Source organism: Callorhinchus milii, unplaced genomic scaffold (assembly GCF_018977255.1).
Source record: "Callorhinchus milii isolate IMCB2004 unplaced genomic scaffold, IMCB_Cmil_1.0 Scaffold6, whole genome shotgun sequence".
Lineage (NCBI taxonomy): Eukaryota > Metazoa > Chordata > Chondrichthyes > Chimaeriformes > Callorhinchidae > Callorhinchus > Callorhinchus milii.
This window is the reverse complement of record NW_024704747.1, coordinates 5,877,656-5,904,225: the sequence shown is the minus strand read 5'-3', so window position 1 is coordinate 5,904,225 and position 26,570 is coordinate 5,877,656. Positions and strand designations below refer to the sequence as shown.

Genomic DNA, 26,570 nt, shown 5'->3' with positions numbered 1-26,570 from the left:
GGTCATCAGGGTTTCCCTGTGCAAAGGGGTGGGGGGGGTCCAAAGCCACAAAGCCAGGCTTTGTTTACCCTCCTTATTTGTGGTTAAAAAGAGTAATTGCGGCAATGGCACATTGTAAAATGCACATCTGCAGCGCTGACTCCTGTGTGTACCAGTGTAATTGGAATGCAAAATGCAACTGTACTTCTTTCAATAGAACGGCGAGTGCTAATCACTTCCACTAGCTTTAAGGTGAAACATCAGGACAATATACAAATCCTATTACTCTTCCTTTCAGCTATGAAGTCTTCAACTCTGAAAGTCTTTGTTATTTATCACCTTAGACAAATGCCACTATCTGCATGAGAAGGCCAGAATAGACTGATTGAGCTTTTCTAATTGATGTGGATTTAATTATGCTAATGTGGCCAGCTGTAAAGCGTTTTCAGTTTGTGCATAATGTGACCAGCAAATACAGGTGTCCTTTCACTGCGAGCGCTTAATGTTTAACCTCAGCCTTTTTTTAAAAAAATACGAGAGAGCGGGATTCAACAGTGGGGTTAAGAGGCACACTGTTTGGTGTGCGTGTCTGCCTTGGTACCAAATGTGACCAATAACAATGGAATTGCAGTCAGCTGCTTTATATAATAAACACGTTGCTTCTTTGGAAGCTGGTATTTGGAATCTGTTTTTATTTTCGTGTTGTTTTTTAACTGCTTGCATGAAACACCCTTGCATTTGATATAGCGCCCGCTCACGTCTTCGAGATGTCCCTTCGCAGCATATACCGTAAAGTGAATTGACCTGTGCATTTTGCAGGCGAAACTCCCACGAACATAGATTGAGTGACCAAATTACCATTATTATCTTGTTTTTTGAAGGATTATTAAAAACGATTGGCCAATCGACTAACAATCGGGTTCCTACTTACTGCTAGGTAAACAGTGCAGTCGGATCTGCAATTCAACAGTAAATGGGACAGGATTTGTATTCTCAATACATTTGTGGCCTCACTATTGAGGACACTGCCTGTTTTGGTTAACCCATATCAGAGGCATATCAGTTAGCCTCCAATTATCAGAAGGAGACCACATTGCAAAACTACTGCGGTATGTTTACTTTGGCAATCCTTGGGAAAGAGACAGAGTCCTACGCTTATCAAATTGTGTTGTGTTGTATTGTATAATACAGTATTCATTGGAAACGATACACAAATTAAAATCAAAATGGTTCGTCGGTCAGTTTATATAAGAGTCGACTTGAAGGGAAAGGGAGAGATCACAAAGTTTTACTGAGAAACCTGGCCTTTTAAATGTTCATTTTAATGCGCTAGTTAAACTGAGTTTGAAAGAAAAAAAAATGAATTGCAGGTTTCATCTGTGCTTGATTTACAGACTGTGACACAAGTGCCAAATTGTATTGATTGCAAAACACAGCGCTAAAGGCCATGCTTATTTTCTTGCTTGCAGACAGCAAAGATCTTGGTGAACTTTGCTGCTCATAAAGCACATTATTTAGCATCAATAAAGATGGTTGGCGGGTAGTTCACAGTATATCACAATTTTACGTTTCACACTGGAATCCTAACAAACATATTGATGCACAAGTGAATAATAACAAGCATAATAATTGTTGAATTTCATATGGTGACTTATCACCTCATCAAAACATTTTAAAGCACTTTACAGGATTTACTCTAAAGTATAGTGACTGAGTTGAAATAATACAGCAACACTACCACTTATGGGCCATACCTTCTTGTTTGAAATGCTTGAGATAGGAGCTTTATAAGGAATCTGTTGCCAGTTTGATATTTTTCATTCCATGCAGTAAAAGATAAGAATTCTGCACAAATGTACTAAAGTCATTATCAAGTTTAACTAAAAAAAATGAATTCTGCAATGAAAATACTTCCTAATGGGTATTTACTTGTGATATTTCAGCGCCTTGGGACGTCCTCCCGACGTGAAAGGCTCTATACAAATGTAATTTGTTGTTGCTTATTTAACATAAGATTGTATTACCCCAAAGTCTTCATTGCAAAGATAGCTTGTTACTTTAAAACTTCAAATAAGCGAAGCTGATCAATGGGTATGTTTCATCTTTTTGAAAAACATAAATCAGAATTGTAATTCTAACTTTTTGCCGCACCAGATATTTTTTCCCTTGAACTTGCTGGAGTCAACTTTGTCTGTGGAGCTTGTGTTTGTGTGGGTGCATAGGGGGATCTGTATCTTTGTGGTAGCTGACATACAATACAATACAAAAATACATTTGTATAACGCCTTTCAGGTTGGGAGGATGTCCCAAGGCACATAGGACATAACTCTGAACTTGCCTCTAAGACGTGCGTGTGGAAGAGCTGTCTCCCTTCGGTTCTCTTTCATTATCCCCAGGTAGTGTGCAAATTGTCTGATCCCAATCTGGTGTTTCTGCACATTGTGGACAAGCAGATCTAGAATTCAGTAGCTTGGGGACCATGGGAGTGTTTGGACCCACATCACATCACATCCCACTCTATGCCATCACCATTTACATCAAGTGCTTAAAAAAATATTTTAAGCAGTGAATACTGATATTATTATCAGAGGAACTAGCTTGCAGGAGTTACTGAACCCAACAACTTGTAGGAGATGAATTAACACACATGGTTGAAATGACATGACAGCAAAAAAAAGTATACTGAGTTAATGGTCACATCTCTTACTGATGCAAAATAGCGTGACTCACCTCTTTTCTTGGAAAAAAAATCAAACTGTTCCAAAGGATTACGTTTTGGCATGGTACTTTCAACATAATTTGATTTGGACAATAAAATGCTGGTGACAGTGAAGGAAATGGCTTGAACCAGTTACTGAACTAATGAGGAAAATGAACATTAGGAGACGTACAGCCATTAACCTGTGATGCTTCAGTCATTTTCACACTTGGGCTGTGTGTATGTGTGTGTGTAACCCATCTCAGGTTTATTACCTCCTCCATCTGACATAATATTTATACAGTGGGAAGCTAAACTGCTTTCCTCCTGTCCGCACAGCGATATGGAAAGGGAAGACTGAAATTAGGTATTTGCTATGTTTTGCTCTGTGTCGCTACAAAGTTCTCAAGTAGTTTAACAGAAGATCTCAGTGCTTTTAAAGTGAGTTCAGTATGACTTACTTCAGACTAGGTTTAGGCTGTATCGGTTTGCATTGATCGCACTTCTGCTGAAACCACCACCTCCACATAACTGCCAGGAGTGGGGCTCTAGCACTGTGTGTACTGCCTCACCAAATTAGCATTCGTAGAAGTGCGATCAGTAACCCTGAGTCTTTCAGCAACCATGTCATTTTGTGCCCATGTGCGTTAATTTGCTCCCTTCAACTTTTTGAGCTCAGAAAATCACAGAACAATGTCAAACAGAAAATGTATGGAACAGGCTCCCGAGGGAGACGGTGGAAGCAGAAATTGTTGATTCTTTCAAAAGCAAATGAGATAGATTTAGTTTAGGAAATAATATTATGGAAGACGGTGTATAGTTTGGGACATGACATGTGCATACAACTGCCAGGAAGGTGGAAAGCAAACTGGATGAACCTTGGTCTTCTTTCGTTGAGCAAATCTTATGTTCTTTCAAGCTCGTCGTATGTCTTATAAAGATAATTTGGAAAGTTTCTAAATGTTGGGTGGATGCCTCTTTCAGGATTATACTGAGAGTTTGTGCAGTTCATCTTATGCTTTTAATCTTTGTCCCATATAAAGAGTAATTTATAGGCAATGAAAGAATGCCAATCTTCTTAATGTTTGTCAGTTTAACCCCTTCCCATCCAAATGAAATCTGACAATCCTATACCACAAAGGGTTCATGTTAGATTAAAACATTACAGCACGGAAATAGTCCATGTGGTTCAACAAGTCCATGCCGGTGCTTAATAATAATAATCCTTGCATTTGATATAGCGCCTTATCATGTCTTCGAGATGTGTCACAGAATATACTGTAAAGTGAATTGACTGTATATTTTGTGGGCGAAACGCGGCAGCCAATTGTCCCACAAACAATCTTGGATTTAGTGACCAATTTTTTAAAATTTTTTTTAAAGGGATGACCTGTAGATATGGGAAAAGTAGAATGGTTTTGAGCTGACACTTTTGCTTCCAATGTACCTTGCGAGTACTGATCACACAGTGACTATGAGTGGCAGCCCTTCTGATCCAAAGACCAAACTCATCCTGACCACAGCATGCCTTTCAAGGCAGGTTGTCAGCATCGTGACTGTGTTAGGCTGAACTAGAAAGGCTAGTGCACCTACTGTTCTCCCCTTGTTAGACTGCACAGAACAAAGTTATCAAGTAATATTAGGATGAAGAAAAGGATTTGAATGCTGAATCGAGAACTTCCAATGTTAACTATACCAATTTCATTGCTGAGATTACTCCCATGCAGCTTTCCCTTGCCAGTTTTTCCCTCGTTTAGTTTAGCTAATGAGTCTCAAACGTTCACGTTTTGCAAAACTTTTTGAACACCAAGCCTTTTTTCCTACAACCTGAAGATCTTAATACCAATTACTTGCAATGAAATAGTGGAACTTAACAAACAAACTTGCCAAAAACGTAGCTTTGAAACGAACATGTCAAAAAGAGGCCATAAAATTGAAAGGGGAGGTTCACTCTTAAATGTGATCCGTAACACTTCACCATAGGGGAGAATGCATGCAATGAAAGTTTAAGAGTCCTTCAGTGAGTTTCTATGCATCTTATGACTGAAGATATTAAGGTAGACTGGTGAGTTAAGTTGACCCCCTCAGCTCCTTAGCTCTAAATGCAGATAGCAGGAAATAAGGTATACAGGTTTTCCTTTCTTCACAGTTGTTTATTTCCAGAGGAATATAACTCACACAGAGGGCACCTTTGGTCACTCAAGAGATGCACAATAGGTTCCCTGAGACCCCCTTCTGTCCACAGGAACAATAGACGGAGGCTGGAGGACAACTAATGCTGTACGGAGAGTTAAATCCTTCAGGTGGGTCCATTCAAATTCCAATAATGTGGGGGTGCTCAAGAATTGGTGAGGATTTCACCAGGCACAGCAGGTTTAAGATCAAAAGCTTCAGCTGAAGAAAAGACGGCAGGAAAATCTTAAAACCCCTTTGTAATGTAACGTTATAAACCGAACACAAAGGAGTCTTAGATTGAGGCCTGTTACACAGAGAACAAAGGATTCACCAAAACTGATTTGATTGATGGAAGGGGTATGTATGGTGGCTCAAATCGCTTGATCCACTTAGTACCTTTTAATGCAAAACCTAATTTTTTTTTAGTTGTTCTTTGCATTGGATGGAGATTTAGTAACACAACATAAGTTGTTGCTCAGCTGCATTTACGTAACGGAAATAAAATTGTTTCAATCACCCAGTAACTGGGCTCAGGTTACTATGAATGCGTCAGACAGAATGCATCTTTTAAGGAAACTGGATGGATAAAGTGGGGGGGTGGGTTGGGTGGGGGGGAGGGAAGGGGAGTGTTGAGAGAGGGGAAGGCAAGAGAAGGGAGAAGGCACTTTGCAATTCATCACAAATACTCTGAGGAACTTTTCTTTCTCAGAAATAAAAGGAGCGTATGACCAACATGTTTGGGGATTAATTTTTAATTTCGAGAAGTGATTTTACAAGTTTGAATACTCTGAAGCACGGTGATGGGTTTCCGCGTGTGTCAGACACTCGGCTGACAACCCCTCCCCCACCCCCCCAAAAAAAAATTTACAAGCCGAAAATATGGGTCTGCAGATTCTAAAATAAACTCCTTGGCTGTACGAGCGAAACAACTGTATCAGCCAGTGGCAAGCGGGAGACCGTTTAAGATGCATTTCAGGCCCGACTATGACATTTCTTGTTTGCGAGAGGTGTTTTTTCATATACTTTTAACACTTTGGAACAACTGACATTCAAGCAATAATTGGATGATTGACCTCAAGGGGTTAATGACACCGAACCCGCCATTATAGAGTCAGAAGGAGCTACTGCCACTCTGTCTTCCTCCTCTCGCGCTTACCCCCTCCCCGCCCCCACAACCTCGTAAGTCGTGGGTGTGCAGACTTAGCACTGTAATGTGCACATCTGAATCAGTCTGACACTTTCAGTCATGATGAAAAAATTGCATTAATGCCTTGTTATTTTGTCATAGTAACCAGGTGAAAGAATTTAATGCCCGGCACAATTTTGTGCCTTTTGTTTTTGCGTCTCTGAAAATAAAGCAGGGTTTATTTCCCGCAAGCACACAGTGGTCCCATTTAAGTGGGAATTTAGAAGCAGAGAAAGCTCCTCCCCAAACTTCCCAGCGCTGGCATGATGTATTATTCTATTCCTTACACTTGACTACCATGATCCCTTAGTAATATTTGTCAACTCCGATGGCAACCACAATGAAGAGACTATACACAGAATTCCTAATTACAGATTAAAGACAAAGAAAAACCTACACTACACTTTCCATGTGGCAGCTGATGAGAGGTACAAAGGAACAAAGAGTGCAAAGTCCTCCTTTTTTCATCTGCACAAATGTAAAATGCATTAGATAGTGACTGTGGCTAGGTGTGCCTGGGGCTAAATTGCAGCTGCATGCTCTATCGTGTAGGAGGACAGTTTTGTGATGTACCCAGGGGCTTGAGTAACCTCTGCAAAGTCTATTAATGCCACAGTTAAGCACATTCTCCTCCTAACAAACAACATTATTCATAAAACATTTTTTAAAACAAAAAAATTAAGTAGATAGATTCATTAAGCCCTATCTTGCCAAGGCTTTTTTTTTAACTGCTGCTTATATTTTCCTGGCCTGGTGTCATACCATCAGCTTTCCAGAGTAAAAAGCCAAATCTATCTAAAAGCCAAAAAACATTGCTGTAAGCGACAGAGACACACTATCACAGAGGAGATGCTGAGAAGAAAGCTTTGCCTATGACCTCAAACAGAACTACTGTATGATTTAAAAGGGAGAGAGAAAAAAAATACCTTTGCGTTGTGACACAGCTGTGAGGTATCAGAGAAGTAAGAGGGCTCTGTTTGCTCTCTGCAGGCATGTATTAATTAATCTTCAGTGTCTATGCTGAAATTTCTGGACATTCATTTAATATTTACTCCGACAAAACCTTTGTTCTTTAATTGTGTTTTTGATTCACTTCTCGAAGCAGCATCTGCTTGCAGCTACAATCTGATACGAGTCGGTCCATTGGAGGTAGATTTCGATAGTGGCTACTTGTTTCACTGTCTGAAAGGGTGGCGGAAACAGAGAAAAGCATCTCGGCTCTCCTTTTTTCAGATAGATGGCACCACGTAGCATATTCTCAATACTAGTTTCAATTACAGCTGTTTATCTTTCAGCTTTCGTTAAGATTAATTAATTGCAAACGTAAGACAGCAGATCAAGGGAATACCTGCCAGACTTCGTATTAATACCTTTGCTTAAAAAAAAATCCCTGCACCGCAGTGATTAATTTGCAAAGAAAAAGGGAAATACAAAGTGCAGTCTTTGCCTGAGAACAATTCATGGATGGCTGCCCAATTAGTCCACTAGCACTCTGATCCTCCTTTCAGACCCTGTGGCCCTTTGAGGACATGACAGGACTCCAACGATAACCTGGCAACCTAGGTAGAAACGCAGCCAAGTGAGAGCTTTTGAAGCTGTAGCTTGGCTGCCATCAAGTCCGCGAGAAGAAAGTATTTAGGCACCATGTCATACAGTACAAAGGATAAAAACAGATTCGACCGGAAATTCAATGTGGCACCACATATGGGATACATGAATGTGGTTACACAACAGGCCACATATTTCTGAGCAGATAGTCTCCTGCATGTGAAACAGGGACATGTTTAACCGTCGTAACTTCTATATGAATCTGTATTTAATTTGGGTTGGGGTGGTGGCAGGGAACGGAGATCTGAAGCTGCCACAGGTTTGTGGCAGATGGCTTTGTGTCAGCTATGACAGGCAGCCAGCCTCAGCTTCCTCTGCAGATTTTTTTTTCTTTCTCTCTGATCAGGTAAATATGGGCACACTGTGGAAACTTCCACAGATTCTGCCTTAGGCTGCAAGTTTGTGACTTGAACCCATCTGTCACAAATCTTCTCGAGCTTCTGCTGTGAGCAGAGACCTGAATTTCCCACGAAGTGCTAACCAGGAAAACCGGGCCGTGTCAACCTAGACAAAAGAAAAGAGGAAACTTTTGAGAACAAAGACATTTCCTTTTATATGTCTGCATCTTTGAAGTACGAAAGAAAGGGAAAGTGCGTGTGAAAAAAATCCATATTTTAGCTGCATTATACAGTACTTTTTTCATCTACATCGGCCTTTTAAATAGCCACGGCTTAATGACAATGCAAATTCTGGCACTTAGTGATAATAAAATATAATAATCCTTAGATTTGATATCCTGCCTTTCACCTAAGGAGGACGTCTTCAAGCGCTTCACAGGAAGTACTGCAGAGCGAAGTGAACTGTGAATTTTGTAGCTGGACACAGCAGTCAATTTGCGCACAGCATTGTCCAATTTTATTTAGCGGATTACTGGCCAGGACGTTTCGAGTAAGTACCACGGGAACTTTAACATTTACCTGAATAGGCACAGACAGCCAAACTTCTTACCTCGCCCCTCTTTGGGTGTCAATTTTCCTTATCCACTTCATTGTATGTGAATTGAGAGCTCTAATAGCAAAGTGGTGATACTTCTAACCTGAATCCCGGGATTCAAGCGCAGCCCTCAATTGATCATAGTCATGTTTTGACTCTTATACTTGGGCTGCAAGCTAGGATAGCTTTGTGGTAATACAGTCCACCACCTCAGGGAGTTATTCTGCACTGTGGAACATGTCCCCCATTGTCAACTGATATAAACCAGTATTTGCAAGTCCCTGTACACAGCCCTCACTCTCCCTTTGACCACAGCAGAACAGCGGAGTATCAAAATGCAGAAATCAAATGAAAGAAAGAAATGTGAAACGGCAACGCAAAATATACAGTCAATTCACTTTGCAGTGTATTCTGTGAAGCGCTTTGAAACGTCTCAAAGACATAAGCCACTAAATCAAATGCAAAGATTATTATTGTTATGATTGCTGTGTGCAACCTGGCTGATACATTCCATGATACAAAATACAGTCAGTGCACTTTACAGGAAATCAGGTGAAGCACCTTGAGGCATACTCCTGACATTAAAACCGCTAGATGAAATGCGAGACTTATTATAATTTTACTATCACCATAGTCAGAGCCAGGAATGGTAGATGTAGTTGATTGTCAAAATGACGACCAGTGGAGAATTCTTTATTTAATCCTGAACTTTTTGTTAAGTTCCTCCTGTTGCTTTCCAATGTAAGAGCTGATCAATAAGATCTACCTTAAACTAACGACTCAACTGTTGCAACCGATGAGATAAACGTCCTTCACAATATAATCTCAGGAGTATATGCTATTCTTGGAATACATATTGGAGTATATTTGTGGAGCAGGGTGGGTTAGTAAACTGCCCTTTCACCTCTGAGTCCAGGTCAAATTGATAGGATTAATATCTCCCCTTTGACTGTACAGCTCATATGTGAAATGATTTAGGGCTGTCATAGTCCAAATTTCCAGTGGGTGCAAAATCACAAAACGACCAAAAACTTGGCAGTAATTGGGACTAAATTGGCAATCTTGCTCAAAGAGAGGCATGAAGGTTTCTGTTGAGGGAAGTGAAACATTTCGCACTGGTACATGTAGCTCAGTGGTTAGAGCACTCCCCTCGCAAGCGAGAGACCTGGGTTTGATTCCCAGCCGGGCCAAATATAGGCCAAGTTTCCTTACTCCACGCGCCTCTGTTTACCTAGCAGTAAGTAGGAACCTGGTTGTTAGTCGATTGGCAGATCGCTTTTCCAGGGGTAATAATTCCTTTAAAAAAATTTGGTCACTCAATCCATGACTGTTTGTGGGCCGCTGCTGTGTGCATTTGGCTGCTGCATTTTGCCCACAAAATATACAGTCAATTCACTTTACAGCATATTCTGTGAAGTGCTTTGAGACGTCTCAAAGACATGATAAAGCACTATATTGAATGCAAGGATTATTATTAGTAGTATTAGTATTACATACAAAATTACCAAGGATTTGGATCTTAACTAATGTATTACATAAAGTAAAAATACCTGGCAAAAATTATAGGCACTGAGAACATCAATATCACCTGTACTTGGGATGAGATGAGATGCTAAACTGAGGTAAACTGTTTAGGTATAAGTTAATTATTCAAAAAAGAGAAAGGGGGTTTCTCGCGGTGTACCAGAATTCTCCAGATAAAATTGGGCATTCACTTCATGGCTGGTTATGAGTCATTGCTGTGCACAAATTGGCTGCTGCATTTGCTGACAAATAGACAATCATTATACTTTACAGTAAAACCCTCTAAAGTGCTTTCAGGCTTTTCTCTTACACGATAGAGCATCCTATTAAATGCAAGGTCGTTATTATAGTCCATTGAACTGAATGCAAACAGAGGTCAAAAATACAAAATAATATTGGTAACACCAATGACAACTTCAGGACTAATGTAAAACTAATAAGAGAAGAAAACTGTTTGCTCTTAAGTTAATTTATTAAAGGAAACTATCTGATTTTGGGGGGAATGTCAGGAATCCCTCTTAATTCTTCTAATTGATAGCTAGAACTTCTGCTTTACTGTGGTATATTTACTGGGGCCGAGGAATAAATTCACATCGCGAACATACGTTTAAGAATTAACAAATTGGATGTGTTAGAAGCATATTCAGCATTAATTGCAGTACAACAGAAGTTTAAACTTTGCTTTCCCAAAACCCTCACTCCCCCACTATTTTATTTCAAGACTATTTCTCCCAAATAAAATTGGTCAGTCATTTTCATGGCTCTTTGCGGGACATTGCTTTGCGCAAAACTGGCTGCCATGTTCAACCTGCAAAATATACAGCCACTGCACCAGAAATCCAGTGAAGCACTTTGAGATCTGCTCCCAACATGAAAGGTGCTATATCAAATGTAAGGGTCATTATTATTATATGCAATCAGGTCCCCTCAGTTCCTGTGCTGCGATCAGCTTTTATTACCCTTTCTCCTGTATCTGCCTCCTATTGTTTGTGTGCAAGCCCGAAGGAGCAGTGAGTTGCACCCAGTAGTTCAGTGAGATGGCCTAAGCGATGTCCTAAGATCCACATGATGAAATTGCTGCCTTGTAACGCATTGGCAACCATTTATTATCCAATATGTTACATATGAAGAAAAGTCACAACTCAGTGAAATAAAGTATATTATTTTTCATTGAGACATTCTTCCGGTCTTCAGAGCAGACTGTATGTATTATTTCCCAGTAGAAATCTCCCCCCTCCCCCGCCGTGTTATAATCTTGTAAAACGCCCTTCTTCCTGTCACATGATGTAAAGTCACATACCAATAATCATAAAAAACAGCCTGTGGTGATAGAAGATATGAACAACAAAAGAAAGACGCAAAAATAGAAAATCAACTGAAGACTGGATTGAATATAAAGAATAGCAAACAGCCAGCAGTGTGTTCAAGTGTGCAATGTACTCTCAGAAGTTCATAAACAATATATTCACATCATACGATACCGCCAAAATCTCTTGGGTTTGGTACAGCCATGTAACTAACTCTCAGTCATCTGCTATTGATTTTTCTGTTGCATCCCAAACACGTTTCTGAATACATGAAGCAGAATGGTTGAAGCTAGTTTGTACGCTATGTACTCTTTCACTTAAGAGTACATAGTACATACAGTTGCCTACAAAATCCACAGTTTCTACACTTTATCAATACCCTGTGAAGTGTTTTGAGACATCCTCTTGATGTGAAAGAAGCTATATCAAGTGTAAGGATTATTATTATCATTAATATCCAAACTCATCCCTTAGAAATCTCTAACATGTTACAGCAAGTCTTTTAATTGCTCACGTTCGGAGGAAAACACAGTTAGAGGTGAAATATTCAAGCATATCGTTCCTAAGACAATGGCCAAAGTCTTTCATTCTAGAATGGAAACAGTCCTTTGAAGCCCCAACCTGAACGTCAATGGAATGATTTGATAAGTTTAAGGTTAGATGAATACCTGGGCTGAAAGCATTCAGTTATGAGAGAGTAACCCTAACTATGGCTATAGTCCTTAGTGCAAGAAAAGGTTCAGGGATAATTTCAATGAGGTTTTTCAAATAAAGGAATTGACAGATTAGATATTGGACTGCTCTTCATTCCTGGAGAGGGAACCATTGCAAGGGACATAGCCTTAAAGTCAGCACTAAGACGGTTAGAACTGAAGTCAAGAATGTATGCCATGAAAATATTGTTTATGAATACGGAGGATAGTGAGGATGTGGAATCTCTGCCCCAGAAAGCTGTAGAATTGGAATCAATATGGTTATCTGAAATAGAGATGGATAGATCCTTGGGTAGCAAAGGTATTAAGAAATATTGGTGTGGCGTTGGGAGCAACAGATCTGCTAAGATCTAATAAACCTGTGGAATAAGATCGATGGGCTGAATGGCTCCTCCTGGTCCTGTCTTCCTACGTCAATTCAGTAGCCTCAAGTCTCAAGCCAGGAGTTCTGGGAGAATGAATTTTGGTACGCAAGGAGTCAAAGCGAGTAATTATGGTGAGCGATGATGTTCCAAGCTTTGTCTTATTAATACAGAACCCTAACCCAAGAATACAAGAATTAGAACCGAACCAGCACATTAGCCTATCGTGTTTACGCACTGGTGCTTTCCTCCACGTGACATGAACTACCTAGTCTAACTCCTCACTCCCACTTGCTTCCCACGCTCCCCACTATTCTTTTTAAAGCACCTTATCCACTTCCCGCTTAAAATTATTTACAGAGTCTGCTTCAGCAGAGTTTAGAACATGATTCAGGCTGAAACAATTCTGTTTCAATTCTCTACCTCCCTGTTCACGAAGCAAATGCCTGTGACTCCTCAGTAACTCGTGTCAGCGAACCACTTGGAGACCTGGACAGTGGGTTTCGCTGCTGCTTACTGATTCACTGGTAAGGTCTTTCACAATGTGATAGAACATAATACTATTGCCCTCTGAGCCATGTCCCAATGGGGGTCACCATTTGCTCTTTTAATTATAATCTGCTGAAACATTTGCCGAGCAGCTCAATATGCTGGAAGTACTGTCCTGTGAGATGCAGCAAAACAAGTAACCGTGCAGGCAGAAATTCGCCTACTATGAAGTAGCAGAATCCTAACCCTCAGCTAATGTCCTTAGGTTCCTGGTGCTTTTGTTGCACCTCTGTTCATTTCTTTAATTCTGCAGTTAAGATTCTAGCACAACAGCCATCAGAAGCAAATACTCTTTTAAATTATGTTCTTATTTTTCTTTTAGGAAATAACATAATATGATACAGCACTAAGTTGGGACATATGTACATGCGATCCTCAGTAAGATGGAAGGCGAACTAGATGGACCTTGGCCTTTTTTTCGCCTAGCATCTCTTATGTTCTTATGCAACAGAGTTTTAGCCAGGTAGGAAAATAATTTGAATGCAATTTTTATATATATAAAGTGATATAGCTAATATATGTGAAATCTTTTGTGTTCATGAAGGTGAAGGAGATCCGTGTTGGGGAGTGGAATTTATCACTCCCAGTAAATAGCAATAATCAGTCTTCCATTTTATACAGCGCCTTTCACAACGAGAGGTTGTCTCAAAGTGCTTTACAGGATTCCCTGTAAATTGTAGTGACATTGTATTTCATAGCCAAATGCAGCAGCCAATTTTGCATACACCAATGTTCTACAAACATAAAGTGAAAGGTTACTTTTATTTGGTGGATTGTTGGCCAGGACCCCAGGTGAAATTCGCTTTTGTTTTCGAGTAGTGCCGTGGGATCTTTTACGTCCCCCTGAATAGGCAGACGGGACCTCGGTTTAACGTCTCATTAAAAGACGGCACCCCAACACTGCAGTACACCCCTGGGACTGCATTGGAGCATCAGGCGAGACTGCATGAGTTCAAAGTTGTGACGTGGGGTTTGAACCTTCTGACTCAGAGGCGAGAGTGCTACTCACCGAGTCAGACTGACGCACCAATAATCAAAAATCACGGAAATTTAGTAAAAGTCACAGATTTCGGGGTAAATGTTGAAAAAGTCACATGTAGGCAGTGAAAGGCAGCGGAGAGAGGTGATTGATCACCCTGCTGAAAAATATATACTGAGGCGTGTGTATATTCAGCACCTTGGGACGTCCTCCTGACGTGAAAGGCATTATACAAATGTCATTGTATATTGTATTGCATTGAAACATGAATGTGAGTGGGAAGATCTGTCCTGAAAAACAACTGGGCTGATATTTGCCTCTCACGTGATAATGATGAAACATCACGATTTTCACCCCACTCTTCTGGAAAAAAAAAGTTGCCTTATCATTCGTTCAGCCAAGCTGTTTGAACTGTGAAAGTGGTAGATCACTGGATAATTAATGTGCACAGGTTTGAATAACGGATACAGCTGCAGAATTGGCAACACTTCCCCTTTAAAGCTTAGACCCGACCAAAAGAATGTGCAGAATGCTGTGCACAGGAATGATGAGCGACAGAAGAATTGTCCGCTCAGCATTTTGAAGTATTATGAGCTGGCATCTGAACCATTGCCAAGTTAATAGACATTGAAAGATAATGAGTTTGAAATTGTGTGTTAAATTGAGTTTTTGTTTCACACATTTTTGACCTAAATGACGGGGGTTTACCATTTTACAAAGTTAAAACTAATGGGATTCTTTTTACGCTAAAATTTCATTTAAGTATCCGCTGAAATTAAGTGATGCTATACAAGCCCAGTAAAAAAAGTTGTCTATTAATTATTGCTGCAGCTATTGTAATTAATAAAATACCCAAAGATAATCAGAAAAGAGACTCATCCAGGTTTTGTTCCTGTTTCCCCAGACCTTTTGGAATACATTTGACTTTAGTGCACATGGTGCAAAGAGCACATGGTGCAAACAAGAGCCTGTGCTTGTAGAATTTCAACTTACAATTAGGGAAACTATTACTTCCTACAAAATGCAGTAGAATATATTGTCAGTCATGATCAGGAACAGACAAAATGGTTAGTTTACAAACCACTTGCCTCCCATCCCTCTCCCAACTCTACACTCTTACTAGCTCTGAGACTAAATTCTCCAATCCTCTCTCCAATTGCAAGTCTTGCCTCCCACCTACTTACAGAGCGTGTGAGAGCCAGGACTTTATCCTCCAATTCCTTCCCCAACCCCTTTCCATCCATCCTCTTTCTCCCGGCTCTACCCTGAAAAAACATGCTCGTAACAAAGTACCATTTTAAATTTCCAGACACACTTGCCTTTTCCACGTGCTGGTGTAACTTATTTTATTGGAAGTAATGGAGATGGAGGACATCAATCCCGACTTGAAATGAACCCACTGCCTTGTCCGTTTAGCTGCCAAAGCAAGTGTCATGCCATTGCCAGGCGGGGCGAAACCTTTCTTTACTCCACACGCTTCTAGTAGTTTACCTAGCAGTAAGTAGGAACCCGGCTGTCAGTCGATTGACGGATCGCTTTTCCCTGGAATAATAATCCATTCAAAAAAAATAGTAATTTGGTCACTCGGTCCACGACTGTTTGTGGGACACTGCTGTGCGGAATTGGCTGCCATGTTTCGCCCACAAAAATAGACAGTGAATTCACTTTACAGTATATTCTGTGAAGCGCTTTGAGACGCCTCGTTGACGTGATAAGGCAATACGTATAATGCAGGAATTATTATTATTATAATCCACCGATGAGCTCAGAGAGCCTCGGGTTAGAAAAGCATCTGCTGAGTAGAGGAGTTGGAGCAACCTGGAGGTTACTGAGCAAGTTTAACAAGCGACAATAAAAGCAAAGTGGATTTCTTTCACACACCTTGCAAATGTAAACCGTCTGAACTGGAGCCATTTGCTACCAGTAAAAGCACATCAATGAAATCAAGATCGGCAGCCCGTTCCCGTTTACCCTAGCTACACAGCACTAAAAAAGTGTGGCTTTTCCTGTTCACACACTTCTCAGCCTCATCTAAATAAACAGGCCAGGAAATATCTCAATGCTTTAAAGATTCTTTGGGTCTGCTTAATTTTTTTTCCCCGCCCTCTGACAAAAACGCAACACATAAATAAACACAAAAGCCTCTGGGTAAAAGTGAACCGTTTGTGATCAGGGTGTCATAAATGTTTGGTTCGGTCTCTCTTAATTTATGCTTTTACAAAAAAACACAAAAGGGAAACTGAGGCAGTGGCTGAGTTGTTCATTGCACCACTAATTCAAAGGGTAGCAGCTTGTAAAAGTAACCTTTGAAAAAACAAATGGCTGTCTGGGCTTTCTCTGTTAATTAAATAAACTACCTTGATAACCTTCTTCCTTACAAGATCTGGTTGCTTGCAGAAATTCTGAAGCCTTTTAAGAAGCTGTTCAGGTGTGGAGTAGAGATATTCAGCTGCAAAGGAATCAGATGCATTTTTAATGAAACTAACCTCAAAGCAGCCACTTAGACTTAGCCCCTTTACTGATTAACATCACATATTGTTCTGTGCCTCTCATGTTTTACATTATTTAAGCATGATGGTGCTGGGCTTGCTCCGAGTACAGTAACCTTGCCTGCTTAAAGTGAATGAGACAATAGGGGTGTATGGAAGCAACGTACGGCGGTTCTCCACTCTGACGCCTTTGGGATGAATTTGTACTTGTTTGGGAAAATTAGGCCCATTAAAATAATAGCACAGATCCAACCAAGATCTCAAACTGAAGTGAATTCTGTCAAGTTCAACCCCTGACAAGCTACGTGGGTTTAGTTGGTTAGACTTTGGCAATTACCCCAACGCACACACTGGGGTCCCCAAGCCTTGGCTGTTTGCCAACCTTTGCCTAATACTTTCCGGAATTAGGTAAGCAGGATGCCTTCCTCCTGGGAGTGAGTGTGCATTCCGTTCCGACAATCTATCTCTGGGATTTCCATGTGTAGGTGGGATGCGTGGGAATCTCAGCTTGGTTTGGATACTCTTAAGCACGGTGATGGGTTTCCGCATGTGTCAGACACCCGGCTGACCTAAAAAAAATCTCCCTTGAAAGCTACTTCTTCAACGCTCTCCCTTCCCTATTTGGTGTCTGACCCTGTCACTTTAAAGTGCTCCAAATCATTATCCTATGTGAAGGGTGCAACAGAAATGCAACTTGTTGTTGTTGTTGTATCCTTCATTTGTATCCCCTACCACACCAGGTCGAGTCTATGCCATGACCAAATCCATGCCTGCAATAAGCAACAAATCTGCTTTTAAAGTCTGCACAACATCCTGTCTGGCAATACTCTGCCAGGGTTGCATCTTAAAACAGACATCAACTTGCTGTTGGTGCCTCGAGACACCAAAGAGAAATGAGGAATGCCGGGATAAATTATCTTGGCGTGGATATTTCAGCCATGGTTTACTGCTGTGCCTCTGATTTCATACTGGCCTGAACCCAGGTCCTTAAAGGGGAGATCTTTTCATGGTGGAAACTGGAATGCACAGTTTGGCAGCATTCGTTACTGCCAAGCTCATATTGGAGCTCAGTGTATGCTGGATTAAAACCAACACAAACCTGCCAATATAAACTAGGTGCGGGGTGCTTGTAAAATCTCACCAAATTACAACATGGGTGTCTATTAACTGCCATGTGTATACCATGTGTAAACCACCTTCTGAAGAAAAAGAATTGTCATTGTTTCTCATAGTTTAACCAATTATTTTTCACTGGTGGCAATGGCATTATCAAGGGCACCTTGTAATTCCCTCTGTGCGTATGCATTTACGCACGGCCCATAATACGGGCTCTATTTACATATAGTTTAGACGTGGCGCATTATCGACCCCATAGTCATTTTTTTAATTCTGTTTTTTTTAAAAGGGCAACAGATCCTCGTAGAAAATGAGAAACAGCAGAGCAGATTTCTCGTAAGCGAAAACATCCTTGAATAATGCACAGCTCACATAGCTATAATAATACTTTACCATTTCCAAAATGTAAAACTATTGGCAACACGGAACCACTAATTTGAACTTGATTAATTTACCTGGAAAGATCTCTGGATACACCAAGGCTTTAGGGCACAACGGGTAGCATCCACAGTGAACAGCTTCTAACCTAACAATTGAAAACATTTTGTCAGTTTGGCTCAAGAACAAGAGGAGGAAACAAAAGCACACACTCTAAGGTAATGTTTACATTATTATAATGCCTGGTCTCAAAACACCTCCAGTCATACCTTAATAATAATAATAATAATCCTTGCATTTGATATAGCATCTTATCACGTCTTCGAGAAGCCTCAAAGTGCTTCGCAGAATATACTGTAACGTGTAGTGATAGTGATTGTATATTTTGTGGGCTCAGTGGCATCTCTTAGCAAGTCCCTCATTGGCACGGACTTTCATCCACAAGAGGCAGTTTGTAGCAAAGCCTCCCCCTCTCCCCCAGTTTGATTGCATGTTAACATGAGGGAGGGATGCTTAACCCTAAGAAAAACCCTGGTATGTTGAATTAGACTGTTCAAAAAAATGTTGGTATGTCAGTTGCTGGTGGTGTTCAATGACTGTGGTTAGCTTGTGGTGCAAAACTAATCGTTCCTCAGAAATAAATGTGGTTGATGTGCTGCAAATATTTTAACCGAGGAACGTCAATCCTTCCATTATCTACAAATGACTCTGATTTGTATTAAATAAACATTTTTTAAAAAACGGTCAAAGCATTCTTTTATGCAGCAATATTTGCGGAGTGATAGCATAATTGTGTTCAAAAATAACTTTGAACTATATCCTTTTCACATGCTGCACCGTTTGTCTCGTCGCAAAATATTGGTTCAAAATCAACACTGTTATTTCAGCATATTTGTGAAACAATAAAAATTAATAGAAAGGTAAAATGTTTGCAGGAACAAAAGGAGAACATTTATCAACACGACTGTGCTGATAGCTTGCTACCCTACTGGAGCTTTTCCTTTTGTTCCCCACGTGCTTGATGTCAGCAGAAACCCATCACCATGGTCAATTGAGATTTTCTAAATTAAATTAAAATAAATTTTAAAAAATAATAATAATTTGCTCATTCAATCCACGACTGTTTGTGGGACCCTGCTGTGCGCAATTGGCTGCCGCGTTTCGCCCATAAAACATAGTCAATTGACTTTACAGTATATGCTATGAAGCACTTTGAGACATTTTGATGACGTGATAAGGGACAAGATCAAATGCAATAATAATTATTATTATTGTCATTATTTTACCATATTGTAATTACTCCTCATTAGATACATCCTTTTTTACTCTATGAATTTACTTCAAGTAATCCATTATTATCTATTCCAACGATAATGTCCGATAGTAAATATATTTTCGATTCAATATGGAGTGATTCTGTTACAGTCTGATGATGTTGACAAAGTTTAATTGTTAAAACCTGTTAGCAAAAGCTCCTTGAGAAGTCTGTGTGGACTTTTCTATGTTAAAAAACATTTAAGTTGTCGTAAAGCCCATTTCTACTCTTGCTTCTTGAATGCTTTTTTGCTACTTACACAAAAACGCCCATTCCAAACTGAGAAATATTTATCTAATAATAACAATAATGTAATAATCTATAAGAAGGCAAGCTGGCTCTGTACTAACCAATTTCCCACTTAAAACATAAAATCTCATTACTGCTTAAATTAAATTAAGTGAGAATATTAAAACCTACATAGGTACACTGTTCCTTTACAATGTGAATTTCGACTTACTCGGTCAATGGACACTGGCTTGATAGGTAACAATAAAAGGCACTGTCCTTTTATTTTGTCTTGGGTGGGGGGGGGGGCAGTGAAGTTTAGAAGTACTTTCAATTTAAAGTTACCCCTTTACATCCACAAAGTTTCGCCCACAAAGTATACAGTCAATTCACTTTACAGTATATTCAGTGAAGCACTTCGAGACGTCTAGAAGATGTGATAAGGCCTTATACCAAATGCAAGGATTATTATTATCATTATTGTTATTTTTATTATCTGTCCCCTGCACAAAGAAATGCATGAATTCATTTTCTTACATGCCTGGAGAAATCACAGACGTCAGCCACTTTGCGGCTGTACACAGCAAATCCATGAAATAATAATCCTTGGAGAAACGTGGGATTGGCATTGCTCTCAGTCCTGGAAGCTGGCGCTAAAGGAATATACTCTGTGGTATTGGCCAGGAAGTCTACCAACTCATAGGTGGTGAAATCTACAATGTCCCTTATCTGGCCTCACAAACTTACACACACATCAGGATTGGACTCATATTAACAAGTAGAATGAGAATTTTCGAGCTGATGTGTTACACTGTGATGCGTATTGGTTTCTGGATTGCGATTGCAGCTATTATATAACAGGGAAGCAGTACAGTTACTCCTGCGTCAAGCTGCTGGGTAGAATAACCCTAATGCAATTCCTCGGAATTGTGTATCACATTTACAGCACCGGAGCATGACAATCCTGAACTTTGAAATGCCCCATTAAACGCATCTTTGGTTTGCACGGCAGATACAAACCAAACACACCGGTGCAGGTATCGGCCTTCTCCACGTCCCCCGCCCGGCCCGCACCACCATTGGCGGTCAGGCCTTCAGCCTCTCTGCCCCCACCCTCTGGATCTCCGTTCCCCAGTCCCTTCACCTCGCCCCCCCTCCCTCCCCTCCTTCAAGACCAGTTTCAAGACCCTGCTCTTCGACCGAGCCTTCGGCCACCCTCGTACCCCTACTCTCCCTGTCCTCCACCCCTGTTGATCCCAACCCCCACCCTGACCATCCAGCACCTTGGGACGTCCTCCCGTCGTGAAAGGCACTATACAAATGTAGTGTGCTGCTGTTGTTGTTGTTGATATTGGAACAAGCTGAGCCCCTCTTTTCTAGGTTCTCGCCTTTTGTTTGTTTGGCTCCGTGAACAGAAGGAAATGCTGGTCAGTCAATTTCTTTCTTATTCTTATGAAGAACTACAATGAACGCGATTCAAAGTTAGCACCGAATTTCACAATTTGCCAAGGATCTGAATGCTCTGACAACAGAAGAGTAAATCTAGATGCAAGTGTAAAATTCACCTCTCTCCTCAGCCTCACATTCCCTAACCTTTTCAGATTGTGGCAACAAGCATAAACATAATATCACAATGAATAATATTAATAATAATATTCCTTGCATTTGATACAGCGCCTTATCACGTTGAGACACCTCAAAGCTCTTCACACAATATACTGTAGAATGAATTGACTATATTTTATGGAGCGAATCCCAGGAAGTGGACACGAGACAGTCATTTAATACAGGAATCAGGTGATGTGATAAAACAGTGCAGTCTGAATAGATCTGGGATTAAATCACTGGCCAGGTCCCTCTCAATCTGAATACATTGTCTTCATTTGGTGGGGAACTTTTACCCTCAAGGACCATCAGTGAGGAGATCAGGCAAAGGGAAAAATGACAATCTTCACAATAAAGAATGAATCCCTCTGACACTGTTGATGCATGTTTTCCAATGTCTCTTTGTACTTGATCATCGAGAAACTCTGTGTGTCAGCGTGGGTGTTNAAAAAAAATTCTTGAGCAGGAAACTCCAAATGGATTCTCAGGTTCCGATTAAGACCTTCCTGTTGCTATGCATGTTTGTACTTGATCCCACATTAGCAAACCACATTCTCTTACATTGAACAAATTTTACACAATATTACCGCCACTATCTAAAGAGAGATGTCTGACACACGCGGAAACCTATCGCTTAAGAGCATCCAAACAAGACGCTTTTAAAAAGAGTGAACAAATTGTAAGAGTTTTAGGATCTTTAGGCCTGAAAACCTTACATGGTATAAATAATAACAATCCTCACATTTGATATAGCCCTTTTTACGTCTTCAAGACGTCTCAAAGCACTTCACAGAATATTCTCTAAAGTGAATTGGTTGTATATTTGTAGGTTAAATGCGGCAGCCATCAGTGTCCCACAAACAGTCATGGATTGAATGACCAAAATATTATTGTTTTTTTGAGGGATTATTATCCCCAGAAAAGTCAATTAATTAACAACCAGGCTCCTACTTACTGCTATGTAAACAGAGGCATCTGGAGTAAGGAAACTTGCCCAACATTCGCTCTGCTGGGATTAGAATCCAGGTCTCTCGCTTGCGAGGCGAGTGCTCTAACCACTGAGCAGCAAATTACAACACCACCACCAACAACAACAACTTGCATTCATATAGGACCGTTCATGTCGGCTAACATCTCGGAATGCATACTAAGATGGATCAGATGTCACGCCAGGGAGAGGGAAGGGGGGAGGTGACCATTGGCACAGTTGAAGAGGTAGGTTTTAAGGAGGGATTTGAAGACAGAAAGAGGAGTGAGCTGGAGGCAGTTCCACAGATTAGGGCCATAGAATCTGAGATCTCAGCCGCCAATGGTGGCGAGGAGAGGGAGGGAGACATGAAGCAAACTCAATTTAGCCGAGAGGAGGGGTCGAGCAGAGGAATGGGGTATCAGGAGATCTGAGAGATAAGGACCATTGTCACACATTTAAGTTTGGTCGTGTGGAATTTTGAATAATCCTTAAATTCAACCTCAGTTTGGAAGCTGTTGATCTTTTTTAAGTACGGCAGAGTGCCGACTTTCAAACAAAGTCAGGATATTCCAAACTTTTGCTCGGTCTCATTTATTGCGTGTTTTTTTTTAAAAAAAGAAGACAATGGCCTCAAGGCTAAGGCCATGAGAATTTCGGGGCCTCTTGAAGCTGAAAGCAAAGAACGAGGCATTCTCAAAACAGGATAGAACAAAGTCATATAATCCTGGCAGAGTGCTCAATTCTCATTCTTTAAAGTTTAAACGGGGTCAAAGGTTGTATACTCCATTAAGGATCTTAGCTTTGATAGGTCTGTCGTTCTTCACTAGTGCAGTTGGGAAAAATTATCCATCTGCAATTCCCCAGCAATAAGCCCTTGGGAAGCAGCTTGCATTTCTCATCAACAGATATTTCATGTATATGGGAGGATTTGTGGTTTGAAATGTTTAAGTATGTAGTGAATAGCTGGGATCTCTATTATCGCTCTGTTACCTAGAAAATAATTAATTATTGATAAAAATATAAAAAGGATAAGCCTGTACATCAAAAGCCTTTTTACAACTACTGTATTATAATACTCATAACTGTCGCACGTTTAAGGTACACTAAATACAAGTTGGTAATGTTTTTCTTTTAAGCAACTACTACGTGATTGTCTGCGAGACTGTAGTTACTAACCAGTGATAATCAACTGATCCTGAAACAGTGTAAAGTTCTGTAGTATCCTGATGCCACACTTTGCTTTTGCTGAACTACTTTCTGAGAAAAATAATAATATAAGTGATCAAAAAATGACAGGATATACTGTAAAATGCATTGACTGAGTATTTTGTGGGCACCAAAATGGTGCTTCTTTACAACAGCAGTATGTTTCCTAAACGACAGTGCTTTTTGAATCATTGGGGTCGGAAGCAAAGAGGATCCTATATGGTGGGTGGCGATGGTGGGAGTGACGGGGGGAGAGTGTGGCTCATAGTGTGGAAAAGTGTGGCTCAGAAGATTAAGCATTAAAAGCTATATCCAGTAAAGGGCTGTGTGATTATTGTTAACTACCTATAATAATAATCTTGCATTTGATAAGGCACCTTGTCACACCATTGAGATGTCTCAAAGCGGTTTAAGGTATATATTGTAAAGTGGATTGACTGTGTGTTTATGAGCAAAACGTGGCAGCCAAATGTGCACAGCAGTGTCCCACAAACAGTCGTGGATTGAGTAACCAATTTTTTTCTGAAGGGATTTATTACCCCCAGAAAGCGATCCGACAATCAACTAACAACCAGGTTCCTACTTGCTGCTATGTAAACAGAGGCGTGTGGAGTAAGGAAACTTGCCTACAACAACAACAACAAGATTCCATTTATAAAGCGCCTTTCACGTCAGGAGAACGTCCTAAGGTTTGGCCCTGCCCGGGAATCGAACCCAGGTCCTCTCGCTTACCACTAGTCTACGGCACTCTTAAATCTGTGTTACAGCATGTGGAGACATACCACGGTTTTCTTGTAGCAGTGACTTACAATGTGTGGAAAGGGTAATCAAACTGTAACAAATCTCTGGTTTTGTGTCGATTGTCAGATATTCACTGTAGATTGTCACCGCCACTGAAGGGGTTAAGGGCGTTTCTTTTTGAAAGTGAACCTGTTGTCAGAGCATCAATATCCTACTTTTGGAAACAAGTTTCAGAGGTGACACTTAAAAGCTTGTTCCCACTCCTGTCTGATCAGGCAACATCTTTACATTTGTCACACATTACTTTTTAATATCATCTTGTATATCAAATCACATTGTGATGTGATTTCAAACATGTCTCTACTTGGGGACAGTCAGTCAAATTCCATTAACAAATAGTGCACTAATCTCATGAACCCCATGTCGAACAAGCACTTGTGTTATACTCAACATGTTACTCTATGAATAACTGCAGGAGAACAAATACTCCTGATAACAAGGAAACATCGAAGTCCATCAAAATACACACGAACATCCTTGACTTTATAAGCAGAATCGCAGTTATTTAATTATAAGCAACCTTTTTTTTAATGGAATCAGATGTGACGGTATATTAAATTATTATCGGATCTTTTTATCTGCCGACTTTGATCTTTCTGTGTTCCGATTGCTTGTTAACTCTTTTTCCAAGCAGGCGTTGTGTTGCGGAGCAGAATTTCCACCAACTTCAATCAGCTCCCGAGATGTGCGGTTTTTTTTTGATGAGGAGATGAGACAGTTTCTGAACAAACATGAACGTGATTTGGGATGAGCCCAGTTAGAAATTCTAAAGTCTGCGTCACACTGATTGACAACAGAGCCTCAGTCAATGGGTGGTTGCGTACAATGATGCCAATTGACAACATTGATCAAAAGATCAGTTGGCCAACTTGGCCATTTAGTTTCCCTACTCCAACAACTGAGTATACTCACAGGTGTGCTTCTTACGCTTAGGATTTCTATACTTGCAATTCCAATACAATGCCTTACAATTTACATTTATACCTTTAAGGCCCTCCGTGGTCGTGCTCCTCCCGAACTCTGCGACCTGTTAAACCTTCACCAACTTGTCCGCTCCCTCTGCTCCACAGGCACTGCCCTGCCTGCTCCACCATCGGAGTCAGGCCTTCAGTGCTTCTGCCCCATGGATGGAACTCCATCCCGGAGCCCCTCCACCTCATTCCCCCCCCCCCATTTGCGGCCTTCAGGGCCAGTCTGAAGACCTTTCTTTTCCACCATGCCTTCGGTCATCTTCCCTCCTCCACCCTCCTTGCTCTCCATCCCTCTCCGATCCCAACCTGGGAGCTCGGGTGCAAAACCCTCATTGCGCCTTGGGACGTCCTCTAGAAGTGCCAGACACTGTATAAATACAATATGTTGTAATATACATGGTCAGGGAGACGTCTCAAAGCACTTTACCCTCCCAGCTGGGCGGCTGAGTCAGTCAAACAAGTTCCAGCATTTGACTTAGCATTGCATAAACAATCACTACACTTTAAAATAAGTTAAAGTCTGAAATGCTTTGAAACCTTCTTACAAGGTACGGCGCTGTATCAAAAGCAAGTATTACATTTTAAAATGTAAAAAAATTTGGGGGGAGTGGAGGGGGAGAGCGAGGAAAGGCCATTTAGCCCAACAAGCTATATTATTATTAACATAAAATTCCACTCAGCCATGGTCCCTTTGCAAATTCTGTCCAACTCTTCGGAGGAAGGTCTATGAAAATTCCACATCTTTACTCCATCCTATATTTTACCAATTGATCTCAGGCTCACATCCCTCAAAGTCATTTCGAACTGATAAAGAAATATAATACCTGCCTTCGATTACATCAAAATGTCCCAAAACAATTGTAGATTTGCTTTGAGGTTTAGTGAATGCAGCAACCAATTTGCATCAGCAAACAAGATGAGTCATCAATGAAGCTGAATATGATCAACAATAAAAACCTTAACCTTCTTTCCTAGGTTTTGTTTTGAGTTGAAGGGCAGTGACAGAAATAATATCTCTGTAGGTCATGTAGCTTTCAAGGTTCAAAATTCCATCCAATCGTAAATGCTTAAGGACATTTTGCTTTGAAATTTGTAATAATAATAATCCTTACATTTGATATTATCCCTTATCATGTCGTCGAGACGTCGCAAACCTTTTACAGGATTTTACACAATTTATGTTTTGCTCTAGAATTATGCAAAATTCTTAAATCCAATCTTGATTTGGAAGCTGGTTTTCCATAGTTCTTTAAAAATACTGGCTTCCAAATTAAGATTGAACTGAAGAATTTTCCTACCTGAACTTACAATTTTCAAGACAAAACAGTCTTACTGTTTTATATGTTTTATATGCAGATATTATATGTTTTTTCAAGACAAAACAGGCTGTAAGACTGGGCGGAATTTCAGGGAATCATTTGGGAAGTAATCTCTGTGACTTTGAAGAACAGGCAGAGAACAGACCATTGTGACAAACT

The 26,570-nt window shown here is 40.4% G+C and overlaps 1 protein-coding gene across 1 annotated transcript in view; it reads right to left on the bottom strand.

The window, feature by feature from the left end:
• Positions 1–5,588: 5,588 nt before the first annotated feature.
• The window catches only part of gtdc1 (glycosyltransferase-like domain containing 1), a 161,697-nt gene continuing 140,715 nt past the window's right edge, over positions 5,589–26,570 (bottom strand). The window contains exons 8-10 of the mRNA XM_042336284.1: positions 18,074–18,144; positions 16,371–16,462; positions 5,589–8,150 (exon numbers count right to left, since the gene is read on the bottom strand). Of these exons, the coding sequence (XP_042192218.1) occupies positions 8,067–8,150; positions 16,371–16,462; positions 18,074–18,144 (247 nt within the window). The 3' untranslated portion in view covers positions 5,589–8,066. The remainder of the gene's footprint in view (positions 8,151–16,370; positions 16,463–18,073; positions 18,145–26,570) is intronic.